Source organism: Mauremys mutica, chromosome 8 (assembly GCF_020497125.1).
Source record: "Mauremys mutica isolate MM-2020 ecotype Southern chromosome 8, ASM2049712v1, whole genome shotgun sequence".
Taxonomy (NCBI): domain Eukaryota; kingdom Metazoa; phylum Chordata; order Testudines; family Geoemydidae; genus Mauremys; species Mauremys mutica.
Window position 1 is genome coordinate 46,238,574 of NC_059079.1, and position 25,838 is coordinate 46,264,411.

At 39.4% G+C, this 25,838-nt stretch overlaps 1 protein-coding gene across 4 annotated transcripts in view; it reads left to right on the forward strand.

The window, feature by feature from the left end:
• Positions 1-25,838, forward strand: part of KCNT2 (potassium sodium-activated channel subfamily T member 2) — a 283,005-nt gene that overhangs the window by 148,844 nt on the left and 108,323 nt on the right. For all 4 annotated transcript variants that reach the window (XM_045026023.1, XM_045026024.1, XM_045026025.1 and 1 more), the window contains 3 exons: positions 5,869-6,005; positions 14,642-14,705; positions 23,214-23,322. In XM_045026023.1, the coding sequence (XP_044881958.1) occupies positions 5,869-6,005; positions 14,642-14,705; positions 23,214-23,322 (310 nt within the window). The remainder of the gene's footprint in view (positions 1-5,868; positions 6,006-14,641; positions 14,706-23,213; positions 23,323-25,838) is intronic.

The following is a 25,838-nucleotide window of genomic DNA, read 5'->3' on the forward strand; positions in this document are numbered from 1 at the left end:
GCTTTCACCCCTGCCCTCCAGTGTTTTCCCAATGACAAAAAACTCTGCCCATCCACAATCCATGGACAGGCAGTCCCCCTTCTTGTGTCCCGGTCATCCGCACTGCCAGCAGACAACTGGTCTGGACCCCATGGGAGACCCTAGCGTGTCCTCCCATTTATTCTCTGGGCCTTTCCTGGGCAGAGGTTCTCTGGGCCTTCTCCCAGTCTCCACTTCCGGCTGTCCCTCCTTCCTGGGGAAGTCTACCTCTGCATACTCCTCCGTAAGCTTTACAGCCGCCTGGACCATATTTGATTGGTGCCTCTGCACCCACACCTTTATTTTGTCTGGGAGGCCCTGTAAAAACTGATCTAGGACAAGTGCCTCTATAATCTCCCTCACTGTCTGTGCATCCAGCCTCAGCCAGCGGGTAGCCCAGTCCATTAACTTTTGGGTGAATGCCTGGGGCCACAACACCCCATCCACCTCGCCAACCAGAACTTCTGGCAGTACTTCCCCATGGTCAGCCCCACCCGATCAGGATGGCTGCTTTTACCACTTCATAATTCCTGGTCTGCTCTTCACTTAGGTCCAAGTAGGCCGCTTGGGATTTGCCAGCTAGGTAGGGAGCCAGTCGCAGGGTCCAGGTTGCCCTGTCACATCCAGCCCCTGCAGCTACCCACTCAAAGCTGCCTAGGAAGGCACCAGGGTCATCCGTCTGGCCCATTTTACATAGTCCTAAGCCCAGCACCCAAATGCCATCCCCTCCTGTGGGACTCATCACTTTCTGCAGGAGCTGCTGCTGGATCCCAGCCTGCTCCCAAATGAAGTCCTGCAGGCTCTTCTGCTGTTCTGCCTACTATGTGAGCAAGGCCTGACTCTCCAGCTGGTGGGCTTGCTGAAAACTCTGCATTGACTTCTGCACCTCCTCCTGCTGCTTGACCAGCCATTGCAGGGTCTCCTCCATCTCCAGGCTGCCAAAACACTTGCTCCAGTACGGGATCCTGGACAGGCCCCTACATGTATCAGAGTCCCCCTTGGCTCCTGCCTCTGCTAAGTCCACAAAGTCACTCTGAGTCCCTGAGGTTAGTAACCACTGGTGCAGTTTATTCACAGGCTTGTTCCCATCATCGTTTCAGTAAGTACAGTTGGCCCTTCACCGTCTGCAGAAGGGAGGGAGGGAAGATCTACTTCCCTGCTTCCACTCCCTGCCTTTTCCCTTTCTTACATCTCTTGAGGCTTTTATACAGCCCCAGGCTAATTAGGTGAAATCTGTCTCTGCTCCCCCAATTAGGGCCAGGTTATATCTTGCCAGCTCTGATTTATTCCCCTAAATGGGAACAGGTGTTACAGGGCTGAATCAGCAACCCTTTGCCCGGCACCCTGTCATACTGCTGCCTATTAATTTCATTAAGTGATGCCTATTGTGTGTGTTATGTGCAGGTGTAAACAACAATTATTCATTTTCTCCACATCATTCATAATTTTATAGACGTCTATCATATCGCCCCTCAGCCATCTCCTTTCCAAGCTTTTTAATTTCTCCTTGTATAGAAACTATTGCATATCCCTAATCATTTTTCTTGCCATTCTCTACTTTTTCAATTCTAATATTTTTTTTTTAGATGTGACAACCAGAACTGCACACAGTATTCAAGGTGTGGGCGTACCAGATTTATTTAGTGGCATTATGATATTTACTGTCATTTTCTATCCCTTGCCTAATGCTTCCTAACATTGTTAGCATTTTTGACTGCTGCTGCACATTGAGCAGATGTTTTCAGAGAACTATCCACAATGACTCCAGGATCACTTTCTTGAGTGTTAACAGCTAACTAAGACCAAATCATCGTGATGTGTAGTTACCATTATGTTTTCCAATGTGCACCACTTTGCACTCATCAACATTGACATTAATCTGCCATTTTCTTGCCCACTCATCCAGTTTTGTGAGATTCCTGTCACTCTTTATAGTCAGCTTTGGGCTTAACTATATTGAGTAATTTGTATACTGCCAACTTAGCCACTGCTTATCCTTTTTCCCAGATCATTTATGCATATGTTCAACAGCACAGATCCCCATACAGATCATTGGGGGACCTTGCTGTTTACCTCTCTCCACTATGAAAACTGACCATTATTTCTACCCTTTGTTTCCTATCTTTTAATCCGTGAGAGGGCCTTCCCTCATTCCATGACTCCTTACTTTGCTTAAGAGCCTCTGGTGAGGGACCTCGTCAAAGGCTTTCTGAAAATCGAAGTGCACTATATCCACTAGATCACCCTAGTCCACATACTTGTTGACACCCTCAAAGGATTCTAATAGCTAGGTGAAGCACAATTTCCCTTAAAAAAAAAAAAGCCATGTTGACTCTTCTCCAGCAAATCGTGTTCATCTAGGTGTCTGATAATTCTATTTTTGACTATAGTTTCAATCCATTTGCCTGCTACTGAAATTAGGTTTACCGGCCTGTAATTTCCAAGATCGCCTCTAGAGCCTTTTCTAAAAAAATGGATTCACATTAGTTATCCACCAGTCATCTGGTACAGAGGCTGATTTAAGTGATAGGTTACATACCGCAGACAGAAGTTCTGCAAATTTCATATACGAGTTCTTTTAGAACTCTTGGATGTATACTATCTGGTCCTAGTGATTTATTACTGTTAAATGTATCAGTTTGTTCCAAAACCTTCTGTATTGAGACCTCAGTGTGGGACAATTCCTCATATTTGTTACCAAAAAAGAATGGCTCGGGTGTGGAAATCTCCCTCGCATCCTCTGCAGCAAAGACCAATACAAAGAATTCATTTCGCTTCTCTGCAATGGCTTGGCCTTCCTTAAGTGCTCCTTCAGCACCTGAACCATCCAATGGCCCCACTGATTTTTTGGCAGGCTTCCTGCTTTTGATGTACAACAAAAATTATTGCTGTTTATTTCTGTCTTTTACTAGTTGCTCTTCAAATTCTTTTTTGGGCCTGCTTAATTATACTTTTACACTTGGCTTGGCAAAATGAATGCTCCTTTCTATTTTCCTTAGTAGGATTTGGCTTCCAATTTTTAAAGGATTTATTTTTTTTGTCTCTAACCATCTCTTTTACTGTATTGTTTAGCCAGGGCAGCATTTTTTGGTCTTTTTTATTATTATTATTTGGGGTATACATATAGTTTTATGCTCTAGCGTGATGTTTTTAAAAATTTCCATGCAGCTTGCAGGCATTTCACTTTTGTGACTGTTCCTTTTTGTGCTTAATTAGCTTCCTCATATTTGTATTGTTTCCCTTTTTGAAGTTCAGTGCTACTGTGGTGAGTTTCTTTGGTATATTCCCCTTCCCCCCCAAGGATGTTAACTTTAATTACATTATGATTGCTATTACTGAGAGGTTCAGCTAGATTCACCTCTTGAACCAGATCCTGTGCATCACTTAGGACTAAATTAAGAATTGCCTCTCCTTTTGTGGGTTCTAGAACTATCTACTCCAAGAAGCAGTCATTAATAGTGTCTAGAAATTTTATCTCTGCATTCCATCATGAAGTGACATGTTCCTATTCGATATGGGGATAGCTGAAATCCCCTATTGTTATCGCTTTTTCTGCCTTTGTTGCTTATCTAATCTCCATAAGCATTTAACAGTCATCTCCCTGGTCAGGTGGTCAATAATATATTCCTACTGCTATACTATTATTATTCAAGCATGGAATTTCTATCCATAGAGATTCTATGGTACTGTTTGTTTGTTTTTACCATATATGACTATGCCTTCTTTCACAGTGTCACTCCCACATGATTGTGACCTATTCAGTTCCGATTGATTATCATTGTTCCACCAAGTTTCCGTTATGCTTATTATATCTATATGCTCATTTAATACCAACCACTCAAGTTTACCCATCTTAGTTTTTAGACTTTTAGCATTTGTATACAAACACTTATAGAATTTGTCAATATTTAGTTGTCTGCCTTCATGTGATGTAATTGAATAGGACTCTTTTTTGACTGTTTCTTCAGTTCCTACCCGTACTTCATCAACTTCTAGCCTCTCCTTTTTACTAGGATATAGAGTATCACCTTTAAAAAAATCCTCCCCTAAAGGATGTGTCTGTCCAAACCGTGTGCTCCTCTGCATCGGTCAGCTTTCCCCCAGCTCTTAGTTTAAAAAGTCCTCTATGATATTTTTAATTTACCTCTCAGCAATCCGATTCTGTTTTGTTTTTGGTGGAGCCCATCCTTACTGTATAGGCTCTTCCTTTCCCAAAAGGTTCCCCAGTTCCTAATAAACCTAAATCCCTCCTCCATCATGTCATTCATGTATTGATACTCTGCAGTTCTGCCTGCCTTTTAGAGAATGCTACCGTGGAGGTCCTGGACTTGAACCTCTTACCTAGCAGGCTAAATTAGCCTACAGGACCTCTCTCCTACCTTTCCCTATGTCATTGGTACCTACATGTACCATGACCACCAGCTCCTCCTCAGCAATACCCATTAGTCTGTCCACCTGTCTTCAGAGGTCTGCAACATTTGTATCCAGAAGGCAATTCACCATGTGGTTTTCCCAGTCATCACAAACCCAATTATCTATATTTCTAATAATCAAACCCCACATTAATATTACCTGTCTCTTCCTAACAACAGGGGTCCCCTCACCTGGAAATGTATTCTCTGTACAAGAGGATAGCATGAAGTCATCTGGAAATAGGGTCCCAACTATAGATTCATTTCCCTTTGCTCTAGGTTGATCTCCTTCTCCAAGACTTTTATCCTCCTCAACAACACAGAGGAGGATAACCAAACATGTATTTCACATGTAGGCCCAGGTCCACAAAGAGTCTTAGGAACATTTACTCCAGACGTAGTCACTGAAGATCCAGGCTTAGGCACCTAAGACCCAGTTTTGGCTCCACTGACATTTAAGATTCACAAGACTTACTAAACTCACTCGACACCTAAGGGTAAATGTTACCTCTTCATCTAAGTTCCTGCTTCTGGGCATGTACATTGATGCCTCCATTTACATCTCCCACTTAAGCTGCAGAGCCATCCATGACCTGGGGAAAATAAGCATTCAGCTGCCTATGTCATGTGAAGGGGCCAGATTGTGATATGCACCCTCAGAGGCTGCTTAGCAGATCAGGTCCCATTCAAAATCTGGTAGCAGCGGAACAGAAGGAGGTTGGAGGGCCAACCTTATAACTTTTAGCCCAGCGGTTAGAGCAATCTCCTGGGGTATGGGAGACCCACATTCAATTCATAACTGTGTGTACAGTGTATATTTAATACACATAGACACAAATTTTAGCACATAGCCGGAGTAACAGGCCAGGAGCTGAGATGATACCCTGGGGAGAAGGGGAGCAAAATCCTCCTACCACAGGTTCCGGAGATTCCGTCATCTCAGTGGTGGAAGAATCCTACAAAAGACACTTATGCAATAAGTGATTCCTTATGTGGGCAGCAATGCTGGATCCAATTCACTACTCTTCCTGCACAGTTTCATTGGGGGAATGGAAGATATCCTGAATTCCTCAACTTCATTCCACCATCTGCTCACAGCAGAACCATATTGGAAAAGGAGACTGGACTTGACCCTTTAATCTGGGGAAAACATCCATAATATTTGCTTGTTTCACCTAATAAATTTACCAGCTATAAACAGGATGGGAATCTGAATTATTTATGGAAAAAAAATGTTGTGACAATTTTTAACGCTCCAGTTTTATTATAGAATCTGAAATGTGCAATGTTCAAATAGTTTATCCAAGAAACAATTTTAAAAGTTATTACAGATACTTGTTCACCTCCAGATTCTCTATTAACCAATACTACAGTGACAACAGAAGGTAACAGTAAATAATCCAAATGCCTTTTCTACTCTCCTTTATATTTTTGACAGGACTATTATGTGGTTATTTTGTGTCCTACTGAGATGGATGTTCAAGTGAGAAGAGTGTTGCAAATTCCAATGTGGTCTCAAAGAGTTATCTATCTGCAAGGCTCAGTACTGAAAGATCAGGACCTGTTGAGAGCTAAGTAGGCAAAAACTAATATATTTATTTTTCATTTATTTGTTTCAACTCATACTTCTTAAATAAGGTTTACAACCAACATGAGCCAGATTAGAAAAGAAGTTTGTGCATTTTAGAAGGGTAACATGAGTAAATCTTTGGCATAATTCAGCTTTGTTCCTAACTTTTTTTTTTAAAGCCACTTGTAATCTAACTCTACTTTATTGGACCAAGCTTTGTGTCACTTGTCTCTTCTGTCTCCATTTTAAAAGCAGCATTAAAACAATTCAGAAATAAATCAAATAATTGCTTTTCATGGCAAAATGACTCACCAGTTGATGCACCGACTTGTGGCTGGGTGTTCTCTCTCCATAGCCTTGCCCACCAGCTGTCCAGATCCACTAGCAGTCCCCTTCATCTTGGGCTTGACCTTCTGGCCAGGACACATTTAGTCTCACTCCTTTTGGGATAAACCAGAGTATAACTCAGTAGTTCCTTTCCCTTGCATCAGTGGCCCAGGTCCAGGCCCAATAACATTTCTAGCTCCTTGCCTCTGGGATCAGTGATGCTTAGGGGAATTTAGTCCCTCTCCCTACTTAGAGTTCCAGCCCAGGGACACTGAAGCATGTGGTTAAGTTCTGTATTGTCAGAACTCTTGCTTCTTCCCTGGACTACTTCCTCAGTCAGCCCACCGTTTCCTCAAGGGACTTGCATTCTTAGCAGAGATCTACTGTGGAATCAAGCCCCTGGACCCAGTTCCCAACATGACAAAGGGAAAAAAAAGCTAAACTAATAGAAATGAAGGTCCGCACGATCCCTCAAGGGTCCTTTAAGTTTCCTGTCAAGACGGGGCAGTAGTACAGATGGCTAAAGGAGCTTGGGCCTTGGCTGGGCTCCTGTTTGGGAGCTGAAAATGAAAAGTCTGTCCATCTTCCTGGGATGGAGCCCTCTGGTCTGGGCTTCTCCCTTTAAGCCTCCTCCTCAACCTGGCATGGTTTACAGGTGTGGCAAGGCAGGGCTGTCTGAGCCTATAGCTGCTTTTTAACCCCTTTCTGTCTTGTGTGGTGTTTTTATATCCTATCATACAACACTGGATACTGGAAAGCCGATAAGTGGTTTTAGAATTCGCATGAGTGATGATAAGATTCAGTGGTGATTATCTGGACCAACTGAAGTAAAAAGAAAGGAAGCAAAAGCAAATATTCCCCTTCACATGCTGTACCCATTCTCATTGTTAACCTCATTCAACTGTAAGCAACTCGCTTTACCTAGTTGTGACAGAGTGTTGGGCAACAGCAGCTGTACCAGCACTCTGATCACTTTATCACCAGTTAGTTGCATAGGAGTAAACCTGAGTATGATAATTGTGCCTAACTGATAGATTGGTGATGATCTGGAGAGAGATACAAGGCTAATTAATCCATTAGCTCAGAAATTAGAAAAGGGGTAGGAAAGAAATGACACGGGGGAGAGATGGCAAGAGAAGTCCCAAGAGCAACTTTTGAGGGAGAGATCTCCTTCTCTCCTGTCCTTGGTCTAGGAAGCTACTGTTATATATAAAGTGCTGCACAATGCTGTCAAGTGCCAGGGGAACATTGTAAATAAACCACATGTGGTGTTTACAAGCAGAGAGTCTCCAAGTAGTCTGTATGTTTAGAGGAAGATAGGAAGTGGAAGACGTGCCCTTTTACATGAGTCTGCCATGCCTCCGTGCCCTCCTTCAACACCTTCCTTACAACAAGCTTCTATACCAAGACCTATATAGCTATTCTTCCCATCCAGGAAGTGTTAACTGACCCCCCCCCACGAATCAAACAAAACATCAAGACACATAGTATAGATCAGTGCCTATTGAGTATTCATTGCATCCCATCTCCATTTCTTCCTATTTATGGAATGTTCATGCTTTGTTATTATACCTAACCCATGTAAGCATTTGCAAACTGGTTGATAATACCACCCTAGAAACAAATCACCTCTTTTTTTATTTTAAGTTGAAACTTGATCTGAATTTATTAGACGATTATAGTCCAGACATCACATTTCTTCAGAGTCTTGAGAGGAATGTCTTCTCAAATTTCTATCTCTGATAAAGAGCTAATATTGGATGTTCAAATGAAGAAAAATAAAAGGTCTGTTCAGAGAGGAGATTGTGCTCCCTTCCTCCCCAAAAAAAGATGATATAAAAGAGTTGCCATTTTTTGCTTTCCCATTGATCTTGAGAAAACATTCTCTAGTGGGATTTAGTTAGCATTTGTTCTACATCTTAGGAGGTGAAAAAGAATCAAAATGCTGTTCTCTGAGCATAATTATATGCATTTAGCCTAGAATAACCTTAATAATCTGAAGCTAGTCAACTGTAGAATTGTACTTTTTTCTGCAGAACATGTAATTGAATGTACCTAAAGATTTTTTTTTAAACATGTCCTGAGGGAAACAGCATGGTGGGAATTTAATAGAACATTTAGTATGAAATATAACCCAGTAACTAAGAGGTTGCTATATTTCAGTTCTTTTTATGAAAAACAAGGTACTGAAAAATAACAGATGCTTGGTAAATTTCTCTAGTAAATAAAATATTAGGTAGTTGTTTAGTTCCTATTATAAAAATAAAATCTGGTTGTCTCATTATCAAAATTTATATACATATTACACAAAAATTATGTTAAAAGAAATTAAGGTTACAAAGTCAAGAACTCAAATGTCAGGGAATGCTAAAATTATGGTTGCCTTTTCAACCATAATGCAGTCTCCTCCTGCATATGCAAGATGATACAGTCTTTAATTACATGATTACATACCATTATTTCCATGAGACGCCTGCTTTATTCAGTGTACAGAATGGACAGTGGTAAATTATGAGCAATTATCCCATATTTTGATGTATGAGTGGTCCCATGTCTTATCTATTGAAAATTCAAACCCTGCTCTTAAGACAGAATTATTTATTTTCTCATGGGCTTTTCTGTGGTGTTCATCACTATATTATGTGAGTGCTTCACAAACATTAATCTATCTTCACAAAAACCTATGTTTTGTGAGGTGCTGGTGGTATCTCAATTGTACAAGTGGGGAGCTGAGGAAGAGAGAGATTAAGGTCAAAAGTAGTCACTAATTTTGGGTGCCCAATTTGAGTTGCCTAGAATCTTATTTTTCAGAGTTTTTAGAATTATATAGAATTTTAAATATTCAAGCATGGCACCCATTGCAGTTGCAGTTATGAGTGCTCAGAACTTCTGCAAATCAGCCCCCAGGATCTCAAATTAGGCACCCAGAAAATTAAGAACACAGTGTGACCACCTTCCACAATTTTTATTAAAATGACTTGCGCAGAATCATATGGGAACTCTATGACACAGGCAGGTATCAAATCAAATTCTGCAGGACAGCATTCAACTGTCTTAACCATGAGACCTTCCTTTTTAATTCTCTTCAATCACTTGCCTCATTCAGTACACAACGTCCATGTAACAGGGTCTGACTCACTCCTGCGGCGCCTCCTGCTGGTTGCTCTGGGGAATTAGCTCGTTCCAGGCAATGGAGCGCCCTCTGCAGGCTGGTGATCCACCTGTCCTCTGGCCCCCGTGTCTCTCCCTGGACCCGGTGTCCTTTCACATGGGGTGCTGCCCCCTAGCAGTAACCCCTTTCTCACTGGGTCTCCCCACCTTGGGGAACCCTCACCCTCTATCCCCACCTTGCCTCAGTATTGGCTACTGCTAGTCATTGTCTAGCCCCACACTCTGGAGCAGACTGCAGTATCAGCCTACTCATCACAGGCAAAGGGGTTTGGACCTGCTGCCTTGGCCTACCCCTGGGCTGCCCTCTGCAACCCCCAGTACCAGTTGCCCTATGCTAGGCCGCAGCCTGGGGCTTTCTAGGCTGGAGCTTCCCCAGCTCCTCAGCCTTCCCCAGCCCTGCTTCACCCTAGGTACCTTGTCTCAGCTCCTAAGCAGCCAGGCCCTTCTTCCTCTTCAGGCAGAGGAAGACTGTCTGGGCTTCTGGCTTCCCTGGCCTTCTTATAAGGCCCTGTTCAGTTTGGGGCATGGTCCCAGCTGCAGCCACTCCCTCAATCAGCCCAGCTTTTAGAGCCACTGCTCTCAAGCCCTGCCAGGCCACTTTTAAACCCCTCACAGAAGGAGCAAGGGTTCACCCTGCTACAGTCCAACTTCATCAACGAAGCAGGGATTCTATAGACAGCCTCCTTCACTACACAACCCTGATTCATCCCCAGAGCAAGTCTATCCTGTTCAATGAGGAAGGCAGGAGTCCTCTGGAAAAACAGTATATGATTATGTACTTTTACTGTACCATAATGCATAGGAGCAGGAGGATGAATTAAGGTTGCATAGGCAGAGATCTGGCCTCCCTTCAAAACACTCATAATATTAAAAAACGGCATTGCATGCTCTGCCACCATGTTACTTGCATGGACAAAAACACCATGCTCTCAGACTGTCCATCAGTGCACAAAGGGGTACACCACCTAACCTTACCTGGGGTGCCCATGAAGCTGCTCCATAAATTCATGGATTCACAGGAGTAAGCCAGATATGGAAACTTCACTACATGATGCCTCGTGCAACACCATCAACCATGGTCGTTCTGGTTGGCAAAATAGGCTATGTTTGAAGCCATTTTAATTCTGTCATCTCCTAACTTTTGAGTGCTTGAGTTTGCAACTTTAATAAAAATTTTTAGTAACATTGGTGTGTCTGTGTAATATCATAGGTTTTTTTAAAAAGGCCAACTGAGAATTCAGAAATTTCATCATGTGCCATTTTATTAACACACACGATTCATCAGCAGGCTTGGAACCTTTAGATCCACCACACAGTCCTCTGCTATTTGAGCTAATGGAGTAACTGATAGCAATAGTAAGTTGTCATCCTCTAAATAGAGCAGCACTAGAGAGGGAAAGATACACACTTTGCCAGTGGGTATCACAGATATTTGCTGACAGCAGAGACCTGGTGAGACTTAGTAATCTTACAGGATCTGGAAGGGAAAGCACTGGAAGTGGGCACCCAGCATGGAAAATTTCAGCCCAGTGGCTAATGTTTTGCAAAGTTGTAAGCAACTGAAAATGAGGTTTTGTAATGGAAAGTATGAGACAAAAATAATAGTACACAATGCCACCAGTCCTGCCTATAATTCTAAAAATCTCTGTATTCAACATGGAAATTCAAATGTGAGTGGCCTATGAAATCTTGTAGTTATGTACCTTAGAAGTGAAACATCTTGAATACTATAGAAACCTTGCTCATACACCTTCACTCAATAGTCTTCACTGCTCTTCAGTTACACATCTGCCTTTTTTAAATTAAAAAAACATTCACTGAAATGTGATTTTAGTCACAACGTTTGAGGAATTGCTGCATTAATAAAGTGCAAATACTTTGATTCATGCAAGCATTGCTTTTCATTATTATCCTGTCTGCAAACTGTTATTGACCCACATTTACCCAGGAAACTACAGACCAGTTAGTTTAACTTCTGTGCCAGGGAAGATAATGGAGCAAGTAATTAAGGAAATCATCTGCAAACACTTGGAAGGTGGTAAGGTGATAGGGAATAGCCAGCATGGATTTGTAACGGACAAATCTTGTCAAATCAATTTGATAGCTTTCTTTGATAGGATAACGAGTCTTGTGGATAAGGGAGAAGCGGTGGATGTGGTATACCTAGACTTTAGTAAGGCATTTGATACGGTCTCGCATGATATTCTTATCGATAAACTAGGCAAATACAATTTAGATGGGGCTACTATAAGGTGGGTGCATAACTGGCTGGATAACCATACTCAGAGAGTAGTTATTAATGGTTCCCAATCCTGCTGGAAAGGTATAACAAGTGGGGTTCCACAGGGGTCTGTTTTGGGACCATCTCTGTTCAATATCTTCATCAACGACTTAGATGTTGGCATAGAAAGTATGCTTATTAAGTTTGCAGATGGTACCAAACAGTGTGATGCTGTTGCAAAAAAAAGGCAAATGTGATTCTGGGATGCATTAACAGGTGTGTTGTGAGCAAGACACGAGAAGTCATTCTTCCACTCTATTCAGCGCTGGTTAGACCTCAACTGGAGTATTGGGTCCAGTTCTGGGCACCGCATTTCAAGAAAGATGTGGAGAAATTGGAGAGGGTCCAGAGAAGAGCAACAAGAATGATTAATGGTCTTGAGAACATGACCTATGAAGGAAGGCTGAAAGAATTGAGTTTGTTTAGTTTGGAAAAGAGAAGACTGAGAAGGGACATGATAGCAGTTTTCAGGTATCTAAAAGGGTATCATCAGGAGGAGGGAGAATACTTGTTCACCTTAGCCTCTAATGATAGAACAAGAAGCAATGGGCTTAAACTGCAGCATGGGAGATTTAGGTTGGACATTAGGAAAAAGTTCCTAACTGTCAGGGTAGTTAAACACTGGAATAAATTGCCTAGGGAGGTTGTGGAATCTCCATCTCTGGAGATATTTAAGAGTAGGTTAGATAAATGTCTATCCGGGATGGTCTAGACATTATTTGGTCCTGCCATGAGGGCAGGGGACTGGACTCGATGAACTCTCGAGGTCCCTTCCAGTCCTAGAGTCTATGAATCTATGAATATGGAGCAGAAACAATACCATGTGACTTAAGTGACCCGTCACATGCCAGGAATAGCCAGTAGCAAATACTGAATTGTTTGCAAACAGCTCATAGGCTGAAAATTGTTCATTCATATAATACAGTCAGACACTAGTCAGATTATTTTCATACATCTGCCAGATTATTTGTTCATAACAAATAATTCAATCAGTTCTACACAGGACATGATGGATATACTCACCTGGTCAGACAATCCTTTACTACAATGTGTCCAGGTTTCAATTTAAAAAAAAACCCCACGACATTTGTAGATGTCCTCTATCACGTTTGGTGAAATTAGCTAATTTGCAAGGGGCCAGCACAAGGACAGCACTTAAATCCCCTGGAACTCCTATTTTGAGTAGGTAAATGGGATTTGAAGTGGGGCATAGGTTTTGGGCTGGCTCTAGGTTCAAGGATGAATTTTGCCCTTTGAACAGCAGTCTTTAATGGACAGCAATCCTGTGTTAATCTAATGTCAATATCTAATTGCTTTTGCTATTTAACATTTCATCATCAATAAAGAGATATATAATGTGATTATATTTTAAGATGTCCTAGAAAAAAAATAATGCCATTATGTAACTGCATTACAATGAGAAACGGAAACATTCTAATACAATGCAATTAATTTGATATATTCTCACCCACATAATTATTCTTCTGAAGAACCACTATTTACCATCACCAGAAATGTAACTAGTTTATGATGCAACTTGTACAGATATGTAAATAGACAATATTTAGGTATGTTCTGGGATTTTAAATTCTGAGACTTTTGGGACCAGACCAGCAAACACTTATGTACATATTTAACTTTGTGTATGTGAGTAATGCTATTGAAAGCATCCTGTAATGTCATATTGTAAAATCCAGGACAATGACAAGACTACTTGTGTTAGTAAAATTGAAACACATGAATAAGTGCTTGTGGAATTGGGGCCTTGCTTTGCATTGATATAATTAACATCAGCAAGGTCTGACTGAGTAAGATTTGTAAAATGGTACACATGCCAAATTCTTCTCTATTTCACTTGGTCAAGCCCATGGATATTAATGGGGATACACATGATATGAAGCAAAATTTGCCCTATAATGTAGTGTTCAAATCTGTATCTATCATATACTCTACAGTGGATTTTTTTATTAAATTTAAACAGATATATATGATCTTTTATCTTTGGTTTTAAAACAGATGCTTTTATGTACATTTAAAGGAAGTCTGGTTTCAAATTGTACGTCGGAAAAAATACATTTTTGTTTTATTATGAGTCATATTGATCTGAAAATCAGAAATTTCTTCAAAAAGCGGTCAGGTTCCAAATTCCTAGCCTCTCAAAACTATATAGCGGATCGAGTCATGAGACTTGCATTCAATTTCCCAGCTTTGCCATTGATTCAGTGTGTGACCATATAATTTCACTCCTCTTTAAAGTGCTTTGAGATAAGTGGAGGAAATGCACTATAACAGGACTAAGTATTATCAATACAATATGAACTTTTCACACATTCTTACTGGTAGTGCATATCATTATACCTACGGTAAGAAATTGAGTTATGTACAGAAAAGTAACCTGGTGTATCTGGAGGTGCTGGTTAAAGGGACATGACAATGAAAATTCTGAATTATTGTACTCAGAGTGAATAGATTGGTTGCACATATCACCTGTTGTACTCATTACACCCAAGGCATTTTACCTTGAGTTTAGGCCCTAAACTGCAGCTTTTGCTGAGGCACAACTCTCCTTGGTATTACTGAAAGTTGTACCACAAGACCAGAACCATAGTTACCGAGAGCGACTATGTGGTCAAGCTCAGAAACAACTGACATTCAGAAAATACATGAAAATAGCTGACTTAAAACTTTGGTCCAATATACTTGTAAGCATAAAGCTATCATTAACTGTTAGAAATACAAGTTCATAGCAAGAATTTATGCTGTATGACTTGTGCACACTTGGATTGCTGTCACATATGACATGGTGGCTTAAATATAAATATATAACATTTGATAGTTTTTGCTTTCTCCATTTGCTTTTAGGATGGATGATGCTGAGGCCTGTTTCATTCTGAGTAGCCGGTGTGAGGTGGACAGGACAGCAGCGGTAAGTTCTTTAGAAATACTTCTAAGAATCATATGTATGCTCTTCACACCGTTATTACTATTATGGAGCTCTGTGCAGGAGTAGGTCTGACATAAGGATCTGACATAAGGATGAGAGGGACGGGGGGGCTTATTCTTGTGGGGATCTTATTCTTTGTAAACTACTATTTGTATTATTGCAGCAGACTGGAGCCCCAGTTAGGGAGCAGGACCTCACGCACAGACATGGAACAAAAGGATTCTCTCCCCCAAAGAGATTAGAGTCTAAGAAAACTAGGGATAAATGTTATAATTCTCCAATTTACACATACATGTTAGACATACAGGGTGAAATCTTGGCAGTAGATTTAAATGGAGACAGGATTGCACTCATTTATAACACAGGATTTAATAGTACATCTCACATACAATTTTATGTAAATTACTGCTTTCTCAGTAAGCAAAGTTGTACAAACAAGAGTTAAGGTCAGATTTATTCAAGAAAATTAGAGAGTTTTAAAATCTTGCTATGTAAACATAAAACATATTTTTCATGCAGTGCAAAATACGTTGCTGTGATTTTTTAAAAATTGTGTGTCAGAGGGGTAATATAAAGTACAAGAAATATGAAATATACTGATTCTTTATAATTATATAGGCAAAAAAAATCAATAAATCTTTATTCACAAGAATAGCTTCAAGTCATACAGAACATCTTATTGAAGTCAATGGGACTATTTGCAACGTTTGGGCTAGAAACCCAATTCTAAGAGTAGCAAAGAGTCTTGTGGCACCTTATAGACTAACAGACGTATTGGAGCATGAGCTTTCATGGGTGAATACCCACTTAGTCGGATGCATGTATTCACCCACGGAAGCTCGTGCTCCAATACGTCTGTTAGTCTATAAGGTGCCACAGGACTCTTTGCTGCTTTTACAGATCCAGACTAACACGGCTACCCTTCTGATACAATTCTAAGAGTTATATTCATCCAGTCAGGAAACAGACATATCATATTACTTATGCTTCCACTCAAAAATCAGATACTCACTGTGAACTGCTTCCAAACAGCTACAGACTAAGAATTATGTATATAAATTAATCACCTGATAATAACTATTGAATTTGACAAAATGTGGTCGATTCACAAGTAAGAGGCTAGATTCTTTGAATAAATCATTCATTATGATTTGTCTGGTAACAATTGTTAATAATGGGAAGTACACATCCACAAGGGAGACCACTGATAATTTAAACAGATCTAGATTCCCACAAATGTGTGATAAAATTAAAAACATTTCCATAAGAGCTAGAGTGCACTGGAGTAGCATCCTGCCCTGTTGCTTTGAAAGACCCACTTGAAAACTCCACTGACGGAAGTAAGTTTTATGATTACATCTTACTATCTTCCCACACACCTCCATCCTAAAGTACAATACAGTTAGTAGTTTTTGCTCAAGAGGGTCTCAGGCTGCAGAGGATGGTTCACTTAGTTTTGAGCATTTGTGGAGTTAAATTAGGAATCTTACATATTAACAGAGGAAATCAAGCCAGTTTTTGTAATTTGCTAGTGCACATGGTTATAATTTTCAGTAAATTCAATTAAACTTTTCCCCACCTTTTTAACAAAATCCTTTTTATATACAGATGTATAAACAAAGAAACATGCCTAGATAAACTAAGTGTTAGATGTAAAATCTAAGAAATTTAGCTAGACTTGACCCAGATTGTAATATTGTATAATCTACCTCTCAGGCTACTGATCTCATTCTAGGCAATAAAAAGTGGTGATGAATTTTCCAAGTGTTCTCCCATCCTTCATGTTTAACACAGAAACCTTTAAGGTTTTGCATAAAGCTATAGAGTATATTTAATAAATAAATATAAATAAATAAGTCTATAATCCAATCATCATAACCATTATCTCAGCCTTCCAATCCCAGTTACCTTAAACAGGTCACTTTTCAGGCAATGTTATCAGGGACAGAGCAGCAGCACCAAGGAAGGAAAGATAAAGGAACCAATAAAGCTGTACGTCAGAAGAAGAAAAGATGATCCCCTGGAGTGGAATATATGCTCCCTTAGCTGCAGATTTTAGTGGGGCAATTGTTCATTTGTACTAAGACACCTTAGAAGGTGTTTGAATATGCTTAAAAAGTTATGTTAATTCAAAGCAAAGCAAAGGGCCAGATGTTCAGCTGGTGTAAAAGGGATGACATGAAATTGACATCAGTGAAAAATGTGAGCATCTGGACCTAGGCACCTACCAAGACATTCCCAAAACTCATGTCATCATCTAACATTTGATACGTCCAAAAAGGGTCTTCATAATACGTTACAAAATCTTGAGAACCCAGCAGCAAAAGGTAATGGAAGGACAATCAAATAGTATGCTTCAAGGAGAGCAGGCACTCAGAATTTGCCATGATGCAGTGACTGAGATATTGTGGCATCTCCTGTTCTAAGTCCAGGCAGAGGCTATCGTTACTACAAGTACCTGGGTAAATTCATACTTGTTGAATTGTTAATGGTACCTTCTATTGATAGCAATCCAAAACCTGCTAGTAACCAAAACAACCTAAATTATTTAACCACCTGATCCAGAATAATAAGTTTGCAAATAGAAGGTTTGATTCACCCCTTCTTGTGCAGGAGGTTGCAACTTGCACCTTTCTGCAACAGTATGGGCAGCTACGCTCCAGGAGATATTCACCTTGATGAAGGAAAAACAGTATAGGTGTTATCTTCCCCAACATTTCTACCAGGAAAGGACAGCTTTAGACTATATTCAGAACTCCAAAGGAGGCTGTCTAGGGGAACATGCTGGGCATGTAGTCCTTCATCCATCCCAGCCAGCATTGGCCACTTTGGGGCTGCAGAGGCATCTTGAAGTGTTGGAACCCCTCCAAGCAGACTTTCTACTACAGTTTCCATTCTGTGCTTACAGCACTAGCTATGCCACTCCCAGAAGAGATGCTGACAACACAGATTTACAAATATATTCAGAGCAGCCAGCATTCAAAAAGACAAATACTATTGAAGAAATGTTCCTGTTACCTTTTGCTATCGGGGATCTTGTTGGAATGTGGGCTAGGTCACTGCTAACCCTGGAGGCTAATGGCAATGTAACGTCTCCCTTCACACTGAGCACTGATAAAGAGGCATCAATTGTGCTCCCCTTTCCTGTTACCTTGATTTTTTTACATATTGCTATAAAGACTTTTTTCCCCCTATAACCAGTGCCTAAGGGGAAGGGCCTTGTCGTGGCGGCACTGCTTATACTAACGCTTCCCCATTTTGGTGGTAGAGTACTCACTATGTGTATTGCTTAGTCCTGCACTCAGATAGTTCTTCACCAGAATTGCCCTGCTCTTGAGTTCAATTCCTGCCCTTAAACTGGGCTGTTCTATTCAGTAATTACGACTCTGTCCCAATGGCAGTCTTGCCTTTATTCTTCCCACCCCATCAGGGAAAGTTTTCTTGACCAATGCTCACTTATTAAGGGCAGCATTTTACTTCCATTGTAGACTGTGGGCCCAATTCTATACTGACCTGCAACTTTTGTAGATTTTCTGACTGCAAATTGTCACCACCATTCTGATCTGGTAGCAGTTTTGCATGGGTGTAAATGTCTATATGAAGGGCATGGCCCATAGAGTCTCTCTCTCTTTTCTCCTCAAATACACTAAGATTTAGTTTTGCCACTCCCAACCCCTCCATGCACACTTCTTTGCCCTTCCTACCTTTATGGAAACCAGAACAACATTGGTTGGAGGATGGACAAAAGGGAGGGAAGGATAAAACATGCAGAGGGGATATGAGAACAGAAATTAGGCAGCTGAGTCTCAGCTATCAGAATGGAATTTAAAACTCAAAAAAGGATATATTTTATGGTTGAATTTGAGAAAGCTTGAACCTACCAAAGCCAGTTCCCTGTTTCATCATCAATAAGTTCACGGTTTAAGAATGGCTAAGCTGGTTATAGCTTGCTACTGAGCCAAAAGGATTTGGTTTCAGAGTGCACCCTGACACTTTATCTTATAGCCAAAACTGATTTTAAACTGCAACACTTGAGTGGGGCGCTGGACTGGTAGAAGTGCCATTGCTTAGCTACTCTTATGCCTCTAATTTTCCACCTGCACAATAGTCAAAGATCCATTGAAGAGCATGCAAATATTTTAAGCACACAATCAAACTGGGCATCTCTACAAAACCTAAGTGTCCCTGTTTCAGCCACCTGACCAAAATGCACATCATAATTCAGACCAAAGTGGTTCCTCTCCCCTCAACCCAAAGCTTGTGTTGGCTCTGACTAGTCAGTGATTCTACTCATTTGTTATGACTGTTGTTGGATGGCAAGAGGCTGCCATTGCCTGCTACTTCAATAGGTCCATGGATTGCAGACTCAGAATTTGTGTTGGGCCTGATCCATGGACTACCACTAGAGTTTAGGAGGACAGCAGCAAGATAACAGGTGACTTCAATGAGGCCACAAGCCACTTTTCTTACTCCCTAGCAGAAGTGGGAGCTTCCTGTCGTGTGGGCAGACATTTGTCAACTTTCCAGACCCCCTTTTAGTTATCTTATCTCTTCTCTGGTAAAGGATGCTATTTGTTCAGGCCAAGAAGTGACATGGAGAAGAGCATCTTTTGGAGTCTAACTCTTTTCCCTGTGGCAGCAGATTACCCTCTGTGGTAATTACTGAATGGACTCTTCAGGTTTCCTACAGTCACTGAATTATTATATGAGCACTTAACTCATTATGTTAGATACCATGACTATAAAAGATGTCATATAAAAACAATTTGTTATAAACAATTTTGTTCTGAACAACTGTAAAATTGAGATTTTTATGTATTTATTTTTTAAATGGTACAAATCTCTTCTACAGTCAAGTATTAGTACAAAAATATGTGGCTAAACAAAGCATTTAGAAGTTCACAGATGAGATTGCAGGAGTCCAGGTTGGTGTAATTTACACCTTCTTTTAACTCCCTCAGTAGGTATATTAAACCACCTTAGATTTACACCCACTAACCAGACAATATCTCCTTACACAACACTTCTGACTTTGATATACTGTGTATTAATAGGTATCACTCATTTATTAAAAAATAGATGTGCAGCAAATGCAGTAACGGGAGGGTTTAAAAGGCACTAACAAGAAGGTTTAAAAATGTGTTAGTTAAAGCAGGCGTCTTGGGGCATACGTTACCCCGGCTTAGTCCCCTTTAGACTCTACCCAAGTTGCATTTGGAAGTTTCCCCACGCTGGTAACAAATTGAATGACACAAATCATATGTGTGTAACAAGAACAAGAGCAATGTGATAGTGAGTGCCATGAGGGCAGGTTGAGTTAATGCATTTGCACAGAGGTGATCTTGTAATGAATACTTGAATGTATTGCACAAGTAAGTTTATAAATATTTTTCAAGGTGAACCGCTGTACTGTCAGAATCACAAAGAGAATATTAAAAAAGAAGCTACAGCATGTAGTGGTATAACAAGTGTGGCAACACATGTGCAAATGTTAAAATTGAAATAGATTTTAACTTTTAAAGGTTTGCCTCTTTTCTTTATATGAATAATCTATTGGTGTTTTACATTTAGGACAATGTTTTTTATTAAAAATGTCTGTCTTTAATAAAAATTTCTTGTTTTCTACAAAAAATACCCCTCTGCTCACTATAGCTCCTGACAGCTTTAAGCTACTGGGAGGAAATAATATTAAAACAAAGGAAATAAAAAAATGCAAATAAAATATTTGGAATGATCTTTGAAAGAAAAAATATACACATATATGATTGCTGTGTATAACAAAAGTTAACATTGGCTGGTATGCTTTCCATCTATCATGGGAAATTTTATCTAACTCATGAGAATAACACTGATGCATTAGAACTGGAATACTTTTTTGTAGTAAATCTAATCTACATCATTTATTTAATTATATTAAACATGGGCAAGGAAAATAATTTGCATCTAATGTATCAGTAGCAGTTTAAAATTCATTTAGGCAAATCCTCATCCCTACCCACAACCTAAGTAAATAAGATGTGTGTATACTGCCATGCAAGAGGTGAGGAAAAAGGAATCCTCCTATCAAAGGGGCAATGACTGAAGGCTGCATTATCCCTTACAACTGTTGTTCTATCCCTCCACAAAAGATTAGCTAGGGGATCTACAGCTACATAGATTTTCCAGCCTTGGCCCATCTCTACCTCAAAACCGTTCACACATGCTGGGGTGTGAAATAATCTCTTAGTGTCCAAGCATCTATTTTGCTGTTTTCAGGGCCTTCTGTGACCATTGCAGTGGATTAGAGCATCATTTCATTAATGAGACAAAACAGTAAGAACGTGGAACATGCATGGCATGGAAAGTCACCTACTATAGGAAAAGGAATTGATTGAGCCTGCAAGATGTCTTTGCAAACTAAAAGGAATGCTTACAGCGTAGTGCTTAGTGCATAGTGCTGAGGTGGAACTTCCATGACCACATTAAAGCTAGACATTTAAAGGGAGCTCCACGTGCATTTTCTTGAAGCTCAGTCTTCCTTACATCTTAGAGTTAATGCAACACGAATACAATTTATGAACAAATCTGCCTCACCTCCCTGAAAATGTCTGTCATGTTATTCTAATACTTCACAGAAAGAATATGTGGCACTGCCTCAATTGACATTACAGTGCAGTGGTCTGAAGATATCAATTACACACTATTTCAGGCATAGATTTTCCCTTGTGATCCAGTCTGAAAGCTTTTCTTGCTGATGACATTGCAAATGTAATGAATCATTCTTTTCATTCTCTAATAGCACCAATTTCATGACTAGGCATGGCCACAGAACTGGTTCCTGTGCTCTGCTCTCAGTTATTTTTTGTTCGGAAATAAATGAAAATTGATACGTTCCTCTAAGGCTAAATGTGTTGAATTTAACAATAGTTCATGAAATTGAATATATGAATCTATTAATACTTATTTCATGATGTACAATAATGAAAGAGTTCTTGCTAAGAGCAATTCATTCTTAAAAAATCTAAAATATAATAGATGTCTTGGAAATTTACTGGCATTCTTGCTCTATAATTAAACTCTACCATTATATCTACACATTTTTATAGGTTCTCAAAAAAGTGACAAATTAGGTCTGTTGTGGCTCATAAACCTTGGGATTTAACATGGTTAACTCCAAACCTTTTTATCTCATTCAAATGCTGGGACTCAATAAAATGGTATGGTTTCAGAAACAGGAGTATTATGATGTGCTTGATCATTCAGTTAAATTAAATGATTTTCACACACTAACTATGTTGCTAAAACAGAGTTGTTTCACACAAACCAAACCAAAAACCCAACCCCACCACATTTCTTAGTTTTCTGTGATGTGAAACTGACAGGAAACTGTGTTTCAATATGTACATCTTTGATAAAAATGAGTTAAATTTGAATTTTTTTCAGAGATTACTGGAAACTGACCCCCAATAAGAAATAGGATTTCATTATTTCCTGGGTAATGGGGGATTTTTACCTTTGGGTATATTTTCCAAAATTGTAAGCAGCAACATTAAGCTTGGGTGTGTGTGAAAAGAATAATATTTCCAGGTTAAATCAAAAATGCAAAATTACCATCAAGTGCTACTAGGATCTTTGGATGTATTTAAAATCTAGGGCCTTATATTAAATAACTTTTTAAAATCATTAGTATCATCATATTCCTTACAATGGCACTTCAGGACATTTTATTTGTATACACTTCTCCTTTGAGCTAAGTATGATGCAGTAAGTATAATTGAAGGACACAGATATAAAACAATAAAGAACAATATTCATCAAGTAAAAGTAGCCAGTCACCAACTTGTGGTTGCAAGGGAGAACTTGTGTAAGTGACTGCAGACTGTCTTGCTTTGCAGGTGCAAGAGGAAGGAGAACATGGGGGAGTAAGGCTGCTTCCTGCTTCCCTTCCCACTCTGCACAAGCAACATAGAATAGCTTCCATAGGGCTTAGTTAAGGGAGGAGAACTTGGCATGGAGACAGCATGCCCTCTTCCATGCCCTTCAAAACTCCAGTCCACAGGCAGAGGCACACCTCTGTATAAGGAAACAGATGAGCATGGACTTTTACTTTATAATATAAAGGACCATTAATATTTAGCATAAATGTGGACTTTTAAAAAAAATTCCATGTTTATAAGTGATCTGTTTATTTTTCCTATGCTGTCATCTTCAGTCATGGCTTTTTCTTCCAGATGCTACAATGATGGTGGCCATATAAATGATTACATAGATTAGATTTCTGTACAAATCTAAATGGCAACCTGGCAGTGTACATGACCCCATCATACAGTATAGCGCTATAAAATAAATAAACGTATACAATCAGCTAGTGTTATATCATTTGAAAGTGACTTATCTGAAATGGAGTCATCAGATAGCTCAGTAGCTAGGAGGGCTTTTTTTACGTTTGATTTAACAAAAGGATTACTTGAATTCCATTGTCATCACATTGTATTTCCTATTTTATTCTAGGATCATCAAACCATTTTAAGAGCCTGGGCAGTTAAAGACTTTGCTCCAAAATGTCCTTTATATGTACAAATATTAAAACCCGAAAATAAATTCCACATCAAGTTTGCAGGTAAGCTTCAGATTTCAGTGACTTAAAAAGTTTGTCTGTATTCTCTGGAAGCTTGTTTTGTCTGTAAACATTGTACAACATTGTATAACTTGCTCCTACCCAAAGTCATCCCAAACAGAAATCTGCTTCCCCCTTGCTGCCATGTGTGGAAATGTAGGCCTTTGCTCAACGTGCTGTACTGGTAACGTGCAGTACATGCTGTACTGGTAACACCGAAGCTGTTAGAAGGGTTGGTCTGTACCCTCTCCATGTGTAAAGAAAACACGTAAATACAAAGCCTCAGGCTCAGAAACATAACAGAATAATATTGGTTACACTTTATATTAAGGCTCCATTCATAAATATTTAATAAAAAATTAATAAATGATTAATATATGTTTTTAACAAATGATTAATCTATTGTAAGCTTCCTTATAGCCATGGCTCCTAACCATTTATAACACCTTCTGTAGATGTACTTATAAATAGGGCTGTCTGGAAAAAAGTTTCCCAGAAAGTTTTTAGACTACAAAAAATTGGATATTCCCATGGGATTTTTCTAAATAGAGGTGTAATTTCATTTGCTTTGAAAATAATACGTTGACATTAAATTGTTTCAAAATGTTAAAATGAAGGAATTTGTTTTATTCTGAAATGATTCTAACAATTTTTTCATTTTGAATTTTCCATTAAAAAAATGGAAAAATTCTGTCAAAATTGACAATGAGAACAAAGCCTAATGTGGCCAAATGATAATGTTCTGCACTGATAGAACATCTTATCTTTCAGGTGATGCTGAACCTCGCATTTCTAAAAAGTCTCTTTGGGCAAACTGAGAAATGCCATTAATGTCCCCTGAAGAGAGTCCTGTTCGAGCTTCTTTGGCCAGAAACATTGTAGACGAGACATAGGAGCTCATGAATTCATATTTATTTAAGGATGAAAGGGGAGAGGATTGACAAGATCCTCCAGATTCCACCATGTAAATGGAAGTCCATCTAGGTGAAAAATTGAAGTGGTAGACTGACAGTGGCAGGGAGATGCAGTACGTTTCTCAGCTAGATCATTGATACAATAAATGATATCAATTCGAGCGGATGTAATGGCATGAGGACAAAAAGGACAGGGAAAGACTAAGTGACTTATTTATAACAATATCTTGGACCCATATTAAATATAAAATGCATCAAGGTGCATATTAATATGCTGTCTATAGTGTCCTACTATTAATCTGAAGCATTAATAAAAACACCATGAGAAAACTAGGGTGATGGTCTTTTTCTGAGTGAGAGACAAAAAAATGCTATTTTTTCCAGTTCATATATGTACTTCCTGTAGTATTCACAACTTTCACTCTGATTAGAGTGACCAGATAGCAACTGTGAAAAAACAGGACCGGGGAGGCAGGGAGAGGGTAATAGGTGCCTATATAAGAAAAAGTCCCAAAAAACGGGACTGTCCCTTTAAAAAATGGGACATCTGGTCACCCTAACTCTGATGAATGCAGCTTACTCAACTTCATGTTAATTCTGTCCCATTTAATTGCTTTAAGGAAATACCACAGTTTCCTTAAATGTATGTATATACACCATTACCTTGATATAACGCCACCCGATACAACACAAATTTGGATATAACGCGGTAAAGTAGTGCTCGGGGTGGGGTGGGGGGCTGCGCACTCTGGTAGATCAAAGCAAGTTCAACATAACACGGTTTCACCTATAACGCAGGAAGATTTTTTGGCTCCCAAGGACAGTGTTATATCGAGAGAGAGAGAGAGAGAGAGCAGACAAACAAAACCATATATATATATATATATATATGCATTGTAAACTGCTTCTCTAGCAGTATATATAGACACCTTTATCATGTTGAAAGTTCCCTTATGGTGCAGGAAAAAAAAAAACACTTGCCTATGTTGCAAAACTTTGTGTGTAAATTTAAAGCAAAAATAAAGCTCTCCCTTCCATCTCCATGGTGACATGAAAGTTCAATTTCCTTTAAGAAAATATCAGTATTTTGAGATCTGAAAAGACTGCTGTTTCATGCAAAATGCACAAAAGCACCATGGGAGAAAATTATTCTATTTCATCATTCTCGAAATCTGATGAAAAAACAAATTTAACCAAATACACAACTCTAGATGCAGAAAAAACCCCAAAAAAACAATAAAAAACCATTTAAGGGCACTAGTTAAAGTTCTATTAACAAACAAAGTTCCTGAATTTTGTTTTATACTGGAAAGAAGGGAAAGTCATAAACAACACTCCAAGACTATAAAATATATAAAATTAAGCTATAACTCTGAGACTATAACACAGGTAATAAGGCTTACTCATGCTAACAAGAAAACAATGGGATTATCATCTATTCTTTTTTTACATTGTAACTTCAATTGTGTAACTTGTTTCTGATGGTATTTCCTCTAGGATACGTCTGCTTTTCCATATGTGCTGTGTACATAGCAACTTATGACTAATGACTCAAAAGGGTGAGCTTGCAGAACAGAGACACTTCAGAGACTCCACAACTCCTAT